Below are 11734 nucleotides of genomic sequence, written 5' to 3'. Positions count from 1 at the left end.
CTGCAGAAAGGTGTGATGTGAAATATTTTGTGAATTGTAACTTGCAAGTAAAAAGAAATTTCATGTTTCACAAATACAATAAAATGCTAGTATTTTTACTTAGGTTGAATTTTTCTGTTAAACATGTCACTTTATAATTGTATTAATTTATTCAGTGTAAGTTAACTCCAAAGCCAGTATTGTTCTGTGCAAAGTGTTGACTGCCCATACATGTGCAGTCTGCCCAATCATCTGCTGGCACTCAGCCCAGATCTAGAATCCCATAGGCTACTGTCTGGCTGCCTGCTCAGAAGCTGTTTTCTCACCTCTGCCTGTAGGTGCCCTTATCCCTGCATATGCGGAATGGAAGCTGGAAGTTTGATTTAAAGGATTGCTTCAATTGAGAGAGGACTTGCAGCAGACTGAATACAAATATTTCTTAGTGAGACTTATAATACACCTTTGGATGAATTGGTATGATACCATGTAAGGAAAGTAATGACAAAAAAAAGAAAAACATTGAACAACATATTTTTAAATATCCCATGAAACTTTATTTTTGCATAAAGGTAAATTTTATTTTACACTGTACAGAGCCTTCGGCACGTGTGTATCATCTTACATAACGTTACCAACATACACTACTCTCTCAATATAAAAATCAAATGTGTTCACATTGTATTGACGACTGTGTACATAGGTAAGACAAAAATAACAAAATGCATATAGCAACATCAGTTCAGTTGATGATGAGAAACATACAGAATAATACTATGGCAATTCTTACATGCCCATAGACAGTCTTAGCTACACTTCGCCTTTGCGTACCTTTCAGATACATCCTTCCAGTTGACTACATCAAAAATAGCCTTTACATAATCTGCTCTAACGTTCTTGTATTGCAAATAATATGCATGTTCCCAAACATCAATACCAAACAGAGGTATCAGACCTGAGAAGAAATCAGTAAACAGCAATTAGAACCAGGTACAAACAATATTTCAAAAGTGCTTTCTCACTGTAACTGAATGATATATTCACTATTAATTACTCAACTAGTTCATCTGCTCATTGCAATCTCCAGCAGTATATATAAAAATTAATATTTTCACAAGTTAACATATGCTACTTAAAAACACACTGAGAATGTGAAACTTCTGATACTTTGTTAAGGCTATCTCCTAAATAAGTTGAATGCCACTAACTCAAAATAAATTACCACATTCTACTTTAACAAAACTTATTAGCCAAGACCTACCAGTAGTAGCTTGTAGAGGGTCTTGGTTTGCACATGCAGCCAGCTGCAATCTTTGTGTTTCTTTATTGTAGCCCAGCCAGCCCCAACCTGAGCCCTGTACTCCAACAGCAGCAGCAGATAACTTTGCCTTCATGTTTTCCAGTGATCCAAAGTCTCTTTTTATTGCTTCTAACAGCTCACCTTTAAGCATGAAAGACAGAATGTTGCAGTTATTTACTACTATTACAACATTACAATAATTATGACACTTATTACATGCTTCAGTATATAACCATACCTGACATATGAGCTGAAAAACCGAGATGGTGGAAAGAAAATGTGACAGGATAAAGACAGCAGTCAGAATGTTATACCACATGCAGCTATCTTACAACACACAGAGAAAAATATATCTACCCACTGGAAACACAGCACTGAGACAAAGTTTACATATTTTCTCTACAAAAATAAAGCAGCTTTCACACACAAATGAACGAGTCAGCTGAATAATTCCTGAAGAATACTCAGCACGAGGATTCAAGCATTGACTCCAAGAAGAATGGCATTTACAAAATAGTTAAATTCACAGAGTCAGATGAGTTGACCATTACTTGCTTTCAGGAGCCAATATCCAATATGGCCGACAGAAACACACAAATAGGTAACAGGCACCCTGGCCTCCACATTGTTTATTCAGCTAGGAAAAAGGAACTGTGATAAAAGCTGTATCTCTCATTCATTCAAATGGTGTTTTATTTTTCAAATGCACTTTAAACTATCAAAAGTACAACAAACACATGCTCTTGGTGTGTGTGTATTTTTTTTGAAAGTGATACCAGCTAGTCAAAGCACATAATGTTTCATACATAAAAGGGATCTAGTGTGTTATTTGCCTGACAACAGACAACTTTTATCACCCTATTTGTAAGATGCATTTCTATTAATTGGTGTTTTGTTGAGTTTGAAGCACTATACTCCTACCCCCCCCCCCCCCCCCCCCCACTATACTTGATAAATAAAAATCTGAATAAACTGAATGGTGTAATCACCACCATTTTCAGTTTGGTGTCACCGCCAGACACCACACTTGCTAGGTGGTAGCCTTTAAATCGGCCGCGGTCCGTTAATATACGTCGGACCCGCGTGTCGCCACTGTCAGTGATTGTAGACTGAGCGCCGCCACACGGCAGGTCTAGAGAGACGTCCTAGCACTCATCCCAGTTGTACAGCCGACTTTGCTAGCGATGGTTCACTGACAAAATACGCTCTCATTTGCCAAGACTATAGTTAGCATAGCCTTCAGCTACGTCATTTCCTACGACCTAGCAAGGCGCCATTATCAATTGCTATTTATCTTGTGATGCATGTACCGTCAGACCAATGTTCACCAATTATGGATTAAAGTTAAGTATTCCAGAAGCTACGTACCTTTTTTGCTAGTCTCAATTCCTTGTCATTTTCCAGACCTCAGGCCAGCCTGCGTGAGCTTAAACGCGTGCCTTTCGGCTACCTCATAGTGGCTTGGCTGTCTTGCCAAGTCACAACAGTTTGATGACGAGGATTTTGCATTCGTCTTGCTGTTGCCCTAATTTACTTGTGTCATGGCTTTGCCACAATCTCCAGATGTACTGTCCGAATTTTATCGCTTGCAGAACCAGCAGACGCAGGCCTTACTGGATGCACTTGGACAGCTCGTCCAGGGTCAACGTGCAATGCAAAACGATGCGGCAGCTGCCGCTTCACCGCTCACGCAGCCACAACACGCAGTTGCACCACCTTTTTGTCCTTTTGATGCTGCACTGGAAAGCTGGACGGAGTGGTCACGCCAATTTGGATTCCATCTCGCCGCCTACAGAATTCAAGGTAATGAGCGGCAGCCCTTTTTGTTAGCATTTGTAGGCGTCCAAACGTACCGTGTGATAGTGAAATTATTTCCCCGACGCGACGTAGCAACTCTGTCCTACGACAAAATGTTGTCTGCATTAGATGCATATTTCAAGGAATCAGCCAATGTAGTTGCGAAAAGGTATACCTTCTTTCGTACAAAATGTACGGCCGGTCAGACTAATAGGGAGTGGGTTGCAACTTTGCAAGGCCTTACTAGGGATTGTGCTTTTGAGTGTGAATGTGGACTCCCTTATTCAGATACAATGGTACGTGATGCAATTGCACAGAACGTTTCTGATGTACGTATAAGGGAACAGATTTTGAAACTAGTCAATCCCTCCCTTCAACAAGTGATAGACATATTGGATCGGCAGGACACACTTGACTTTGCTCAGGAATCATTTGAAACTTCACCAGCAGTGTGCCACATTAACCGGCCCGCCGGGCGAGCTGCACGGAACAGTAAACAGCCCTTGCGCCCGGCCGCGCCAAAGCCGCCAAGCTCTCAGCCACGTGTGCCGCTCAAGCAAGCAAATGCAGTGCTAAAATCATGCCCGCGGTGTGCTACTAGACATTCGCGTGAGAATTGCCCGTCACGCCAAGATATTTGCTTTTTCTGTAATAAAAAAGGACATGTTCAAAGTGTTTGCCAGAAAAAGCTCAGAACGGACACTCACAACCATTCCAGGCACTTTGCTTCGCGCTGGAATCGGAATCGAACCCAGAATACTCAGGCTCGTGAACCTTCGCCCATGGAAATTCATGTAGTTCATTCCACTCCGCCCAGTGCCACTCTCTCTACCAGTGACTGTGTTCATCCCACAAACAGTGTGCGTCGACATCGCCGGAAATCCCGTCAAGTCGCAAGTGATTCTGTACCAGTGTCAGTTCACGTTGCACGAGACAGTCGCTCTTGTCGTCAGCAGGACAATAAACTTTTTGTAGACTTGGACATTAATGGCAACGTGATACCATTCCAGCTTGATACCGGTGCTGCAGTTTCCTTGATCAATCAAGACACGTACAAACAGCTGGGCACCCCTCCGTTGCGTGCCGCAAATGTTAAGTTAAGTAGTTATTCAGGACAAGCGATCCCTGTGTTAGGACAGTGCAGCCTTCTTGCAACATAAAAGGGACAAACAAAACTTGTGTCATTTTACGTCCTTCGTTCTTCTTCTGCAGTGAACTTGTTTGGTTTAGATTTATTTCAGTTGTTTAACTTGTCTATAGAAAATTGGGTCCTATCAGTGAACCAGACTGTGCCTTCAGACAGTGTTTCTCGTCTATGTGAAGAGTTTCCAGACATTTTTGCACCGGGCCTTGGTTGCGCTAAGAACTATAAAGCACATTTGGAACTGACAGTAAACGCGCAACCGAAATTTTGCAGAGCGCGCAATGTTCCCCATGCGTTGCGTGATGAGGTCGCAAGAACATTACACGATTTGGAATCACAAGGTGTAATTGAACGTGTGCAGGCTTCTCTCTGGGCATCACCCTTAGTAATTTTGCAAAAGCCTTCCGGAAAATTGAGACTTTGTGTGGACTTCAAGGCAACAGTGAATCCACAACTAGTGATTGCCACTTTTCCTTTACCCCACCCGGAAGGTCTTTTTGACAAACTGTGCCCGGGTAAATATTTTTCGAAGTTGGACCTAGCAGATGCGTACTTGCAAATACCAGTGGACGAAGAATCCCAGCGTGTTTTGGTGGTTAACACGCATCTTGGTTTGTACCGATTCAAACGACTGCCATTCGGGTATGCATCCGCCCCTGCATTGTTTCAGCAATATTTACAAACTGTTTGTGTGTCAGTCCCTACTGCAGCAAACTATCTGGACGATATTGTGATCTCCGGAAAGACGGAAGAAGAACATTTAGCCAATCTCAGAACATTATTTCAGGTCTTGCGACAAAATGGTCTTTGCTTGCGGAAGGACAAATGTGTGTTTTTTGCTCGGGACTTACCCTACCTGGGCCATGTACTCAATGCCCAAGGCATACATCCCAGTCCAGAGCACCTCCGTGCCATACAAGACTTGCCTTCGCCGCAGAATTTGAAGCAGCTACAGAGTGTGCTGGGAAAAATCAATTACTATCATAAATATGTGCGCCACGCCTCTTCCATTTCAGTTCCGCTTCATCGCTTACGCCGTAAAGGTGTTCCGTTCGTCTGGACGACAGAATGCGAATGTGCCTTTCGCCAGTTGAAATTGGCGTTGCTTTCCCGTACTTGCCTTACACCATTCGATCCCCAGAAACCTCTTTTGTTGATGGTGGATGCATCGGATTTCGGGATCGGTGCTGTGCTTGCGCACAAAGATGGTTCGCACAATCGCCCTATTGCCTTTGCATCCAAATTGCTCTCGTCTGCGCAAAGAAATTATTCACAGATCGAGAAAGAAGCATTGGCTCACATATTTGGTGTTACGAAGTTTCATGATTTCTTGTATGGTCATCACTTTACCATCATCACAGACCACAAACCTTTGACATCCCTTTTTCATCCGAACAAGCCTGTACCTCCACATACAGCACAGACGTTCATTCGCTGGTCTATTTTCCTGTCGCAGTACCGCTACAATATCTTGTATCAGTCCACTGCTAAGCACGGAAACGCCGATGCTGTGTCCCGTTTGCCTGTTGCTGAGGATAGAGCATTCGATTCCTCCGAACTTGCTTGCATGTGCATTGATTCTGAAACCGTCGACGTGGTCGAATCGTTTCCGATTGATTTTCGTCGTGTAGCTACAGCCACAGCTGCAGACCCTGTCCTTGCTACCGTTCTGCGTTTTGTTGCTACGCAATGGCCCTTGTCAAAGTCACGGATCGGGGATCCGTTGGTTCGCCGATTTTTTGCTCACAAGGAGAGACTTTTTGTTCGACGTGGTGTTTTGCTGTTGCGTTCTGATAATGATCAATCCAGGGTCATGGTCCCACGTTCGTTACAGTCCTCTGTCTTACAGCTTCTCCACCAAGGACATTGGGGTATAGTGCGAACGAAACAACTTGCTCGTCAGCACTGTACTTGGTTCGGAATCGATGCCGCGATTATGAATATGTGCTCTTCTTGCATGGCGTGTGCCGAACAACAATTCGCACCACCGCGGAAATTCTTTGCATGGCCAAAAGCCACTTCCCCTTGGCAACGCTTACACATCGATTTTGCTGGTCCATTCTGGAATGCTCGATGGTTGGTTCTGGTCGATTCATTCAGTAATTTTCCTTTTGTTGTCCGGATGTCTTCCACGACGTCTTCTGTCACCATCCAAGCGTTATCCGCTATCTTTTGCATTGAAGGTCTTCCACAGACTATTGTTTCGACAATGGCCTACAATTCATGTCCGCAGAATTTCAGTCATTCTGCAAGGCCAATGGTATTCAACATCTGACGTCCGCGCCGTTTTCGCCGCAGTCAAACAGTGCCGCTGAATGATTGGTTCGGACTTTCAAGTCACAGATGTTGAAGTTGAAAAGAGTCTCATTCTCGGGAGGATGCGACGTTGCTCTTTTTGTCCTCGTATCGCTCTCAGCCCCGAGATGGTCGCTCGCCGGCTGAGTTGTTGCACGGCCGCCCTCATCGCACCTTGATGTCTTTGCTACATCCGCCGCATCAGGTTCCTGTGCAGCGGCAGACACCTGCTTTTGCCCCAGGCGACGTTGTATACTATCGCAACTATCGAGGTTCACGGCGTTGGCTCGCAAGGCGCATTCTTCGCTGCCTCGGCCGCGCTATGTATCTGGTTTTGGGGGCCTCTGGTGAGATGCGTCGGCATCTCAATCAGCTGCGGCTCTGTCGTCGCCTGGGTTCTGCCGCTCCCCGTCTGCTTTCAGCGACGGTGCCGTCCGGTCAGCGCCCTGGGGACCCATCTACTGGCTCGCCTCAGCCCCAGGTGTTACCGACGCTGCCTTCCATTTTGCCTCATGGCGACGCGCCGCCGCCTGTTCTCCCGCCAGCGACGCCTGCAGTGGACGCGTCGCTGCAACCGCCGGGCGCCTCCCTAGGTCACGCGCTGCCGATCGCTTCCCGTGACCAGCTGTACTCCGACATGGAACTCTTGCCCGCTCCTGACCACATGGCGTCTTCGCCCGTCGGGTGCTGCGACCCGATGGAGGTCGACCCTTCGGCCCCTCCTGTCTCTCTACGGGCACATACACCGCATGTTGGCGTGCGCCCTGGACTAGGTTTTCAGGCATTTCCTAGCTCCCCTCGGACCGAATGGCAGGGTGCGGGTGGCACAGCCTCGCCTGTTGTTAGGCTCCCCACCTCGTCGCATACGTCAACATGGGGTCCTCCCCACAGCGGGCGGAAGCCTTATAAAACAACCGTACGCCGATTTGTGGGGGAGGAATGTGGTGTCACCGCCAGACACCACACTTGCTAGGTGGTAGCCTTTAAATCGGCCGCGGTCCGTTAGCATACGTCGGACCCGCGTGTCGCCAGTATCAGTGATTGCAGACCGAGCACCGCCACACGGCAGGTCTAGAGAGACGTCCTAGCACTCGTCCCAGTTGTACAGCCGACTTTGCTAGCGATGGTTCACTGACAAAATACGCTCTCATTTGCCAAGACTATAGTTAGCATAGCCTTCAGCTACGTCATTTGCTACGACCTAGCAGGGCGCCATTATCAATTGCTATTTATCTTGTGATGCATGTACCGTCAGACCGATGTTCACCAATTATGGATTAAAGTTAAGTATCCAGAAGCTACGTACCTTTTTTGCTAGTCTCAATTCCTTGTCATTTTCCAGACCTCACGCCAGCCTGCGTGAGCTTAAACGCATGCCCTTCGGCCTCCCGTCCTCGTGGATTGGCTGTCTTGCCAGTCCACAAAATTCAGAATGTCATTATCAGCTACTGGTACTGATTATATGATGTTTTACAGTCAAGAATTCAAAAAACTTCTGCACACTTTAAGTCTTTGTTGGGTACCAGGTACCTGTCCAGGATTGTTCTTTTTTTGATGCCCAGTACTCTCCACCTAGTCTCCATGAACCACCTTCGTGCCTTTCAGGCATGATTCTGTGTGCATGTGGTGAGATGGACTGTTCTGGTGTCGTATGGATGTTGTGTCTTGTATTGTGTTTGATTTCCTTAGAGTGAACCTGTTCTTGCAACACGTTTGCTGATTCTGCTGTGCACTCGTCTTACGGCTTCTATGTTTCAGCTATTTACATTCCTTCAATGGGAATGTATTGTCAGTTCTCTGTAACACTGCGTAAGTCAATTGACCTTAACTTCCTGACACTGCAGTGTTGACCATTAAGTGAAACAATCATGCCCCCTTATGTCAAATGCTAGCACAAAATGTGTTCAGAAGTCTGTGCCTAATATAGGTTCTGAGATATTGGCAATAACAAAAGACCACATGAACTGACTGGAGAAACCACAGCGATAGCACACGCCTTTTGTCCAGAGGTGCTGATTAATGAATTATTAACTGCACTCAACCATGGTTGAACATATTATTTGTTCCGAGATGCATGACTGACAGGGAGTCTCCTGATGTTGGAGCCAGTGTCTACAGAGAACCTCATACTGCTATGTTTGTCTGATGCATACACATTTCAACATGGTAGAATATGCATGCAAGGGTGGGTGTTGTCAATGGCATGTAGACACGGCACTGTTGCTGCAGACACCTTTGTCCTTTAGGTACACACATGCTGATGTGCATTTAGTGGCATCTTGGCCACAACACTTATGATACCAGCACACTTCACACAAGTCTTCCCGCAGGTCTCATGTTTCGTATTTCAACATTGCTTCTTGTTGTTATATTTATCGTGCAAAAACAAGTAGAGTCATAAATGTCCATGTCAAAACTGCAGAACATGAAGACAAAGAGAGGAGTTAAAAACGACTATACATCAATTCCATCGACAGAAGAGAAGACAGCCAAAAACAGGGATGTTGAGAAAGGTCTATAAAATACGTCACATAGAAATGGAGGTCTAGAACTAAAAATTAAATGGCCTTCGTGATACTGTTAAAACAGATAAAAAGTAAAATGTGGTCCACACCCTGCGCGTTGTTTGCTAAAACGGCTGATAACTCAGTCAACAAACACAAACGAGAACGTAAGCAATTACAAAAAGGGCATTTCATGAGTAAATGGCGGACTGTCAAAAGTTGAGTGCAATGTGCACAAATTGATGGGGGAGCACCACTTAAAAAGTGGCGATGGCTAAAAAGTGTCCAATATGCAACCTAGTTAAAATGATCTCGCGGCAAGAGGGCCAAGAGGAGGTCGCCCAAGCTGCTGGGAGACGCTCAATAATCTGGAACTTGTTACCATGAAGGAAGGACCAGTGGTGATGCCAAAGTGATGCCACCTGCTGACAGACGGCAACACAGAGATCATTGGAGGGAATGTAAGAACTAGTGGGCTGAGATACGAAGACTGCAGCCTTGGCAGCAGTGTCAGCAGTCTTGTTTCCTGTCAGACCAAATAAACATGACAGTGGTTCCATCAAGAGCTAGCAAGTGACAGCATTCTTGGACCCATTGTCCTAAGGGATGGACAGTGTACAGCACACAGAGACTTTGAAGGGCACTAAGAATCTGAGCAGATGACGCAATTGAAAAGCCTGTGTCATTGGGTGTACTCCATGGCCTGATACAGGGCGAAGAGGTCTGCTGGCTGTAAATATTGAGCAGTGTTCCTGAAGCAAACACTGAAAAACATCAGCGCCAATGACGAAGTCACACCCAACACCACAGTCAGTCCGAGGACCATCAGTGTACACAGAGATACTATCGCAAAGTTCTTCATGAAGGTCGTGAAACTGAAGGCGATAGAGCAAGGCTGGAGTAGTGTCCTTCAGATCAAATGAAGGCCATGGTGAACATGGACTGATGAAGCCAAGGTGGTGAAGAGTTCAAACCCACCAAGTTGCACGTAGCGGGAGCAAGAGCCAAAAGCGAACTCCAGGAAGTAACAGAGAAGGGGGACGCACCCCATACTGGTGGTCAAAGGAGTCATCGAAGAAGAATGCAAAAGATAGGCAGCCATGCATGGCAATCAAATGGCATGCCTATCTGCTGATGAGAAAGTCGCGATATGTATAAGGCACCATTGGCCAAACAGATACTACGATGGTGGATAATATTAAGAAGGCATCAGACGGATGGTCGGGCAGGTTCACAAACGAAACACCCATAATCTTCCTGCTCCCCAGGAAGTACCACAGAGGACACACAGAACACTGAAGGATCGCATACAGCAGTTTGCAAGGTAACACACGTGGGAGGATCAAGGAAGTTTCCTATACAGCATGAACAGCAGGAATTTCTAAGTTTCAACGAACAGAAGAGCAACAGGCCAAAGATGTAAAGACGTTGGAAGAAACCAATTGTGCCGCAAGAAATCCATGCAGTTTTGTTAGTGGAAAAACAAGTCATTCTCAACGCAATGAGTAAAGACAATCGAGACACCACTGAAGACACCGATCACTGAGACAAACCCGTGGAGAACTAAAATAGATGGCAAATTTGTCAACAAAAAGGGAGCTGGAGATGCCCGGCGGGAGACAGGCCATTATAGGGTTAATGGCGATAAAGAGGACGTCACTCAGGACTGAACACTTATGCACACTGTTTTCCTGGATATATGTGTCTGACAAGGCAAAACCCACACGTACCTTAAAAACTCGAGGCTTGTGGCCCTGGAAGCCGCATGTGTAGAGGGTATGGAGGATGCCAGCCCTTCAGCAGGTGTTGTACGCTTTCTCCAAATCAAAAAACATGGCCACAGTCTGGGATTTTCGCAGAAAACCATTCACGGTATGGGTGGACAAAGTGATGAGATGCTAAACGGCAGAACAGTGCATTCGAAATCCACACTGTGCAGTGGTTAGTAAATAGCTATACTCAAGCCACCATGCCAGTTGGTCAAGAATCATATGTTCCATCTTCATGCAAATACAGCTGATGACAGAAATGGGGTGGTAGCTGGAAGGAACGTGTCTGTCCTTACCAGGCTTACATATGGGTATGACAGTGGCTTCACGTCAACATCTGGGAAACATGCCCTCTGCCCAGATGCCGTTGTACGTATAAAGCAGACAGTGCTTGTCCGCAAGAGAAAGGTGCTGCAACATCTGAATGTGAACATCATCTGGCCCTGGGGCAGAGAATCGGGATAAATAGAGAACATGATTGAGCTCCTTCACAGTAAAGGCAGCACTGTAACACTCGTGATACTGAGAAGGGAAGGCTATCACCAGAACTTCCTCTACTTGTTTCCAATAGAGGAAGGCAGGGTGATAATGGGAGGAGCTCAAAGTCTCCGCAAAATGGCAGCCCAAGGTGTTGGAGATATCAGTAGGATCCACAATGATGTCTGCTACTGTCAAGCCACAAATTGGAAAACAGACCTTGGTCCCAGAGAGCTGTCGGAGGTTGGCCCACATGACGGAAGAGGGAGTGGAACTGTTAAAAGAATTAGCAATTGAAATCCAGCTAGCTTCTTCGTTATAGCAAAGAATGCAAGGACACTGCACGCAAATGTTTGCAATGAATGCAGTTTGCCATCATAGGATGACGGTTAAAAATGTGGAGAGTATGTGTTCACGCACGAATTGCGTCACAGCACACCTCAGTCCTCCAAGGGACCGGAACACGGTGTGG

At 45.9% G+C, this 11734-nt stretch overlaps 1 protein-coding gene across 1 annotated transcript in view; it reads right to left on the bottom strand.

Moving 5' to 3' along the window:
• Positions 1–508: 508 nt before the first annotated feature.
• Positions 509–11734, bottom strand: part of LOC124596601 (superoxide dismutase [Mn], mitochondrial) — a 54471-nt gene continuing 43245 nt past the window's right edge. The window contains exons 4-5 of the mRNA XM_047135805.1: positions 1238–1417; positions 509–931 (exon numbers count right to left, since the gene is read on the bottom strand). Coding sequence (XP_046991761.1) covers positions 783–931; positions 1238–1417 — 329 coding nt within the window. The 3' untranslated portion in view covers positions 509–782. The remainder of the gene's footprint in view (positions 932–1237; positions 1418–11734) is intronic.

This window comes from Schistocerca americana, chromosome 2, assembly GCF_021461395.2.
Source record: "Schistocerca americana isolate TAMUIC-IGC-003095 chromosome 2, iqSchAmer2.1, whole genome shotgun sequence".
Classification (NCBI taxonomy): Eukaryota; Metazoa; Arthropoda; class Insecta; order Orthoptera; family Acrididae; genus Schistocerca; species Schistocerca americana.
This window is presented reverse-complemented; position numbering and strand designations above follow the sequence as displayed.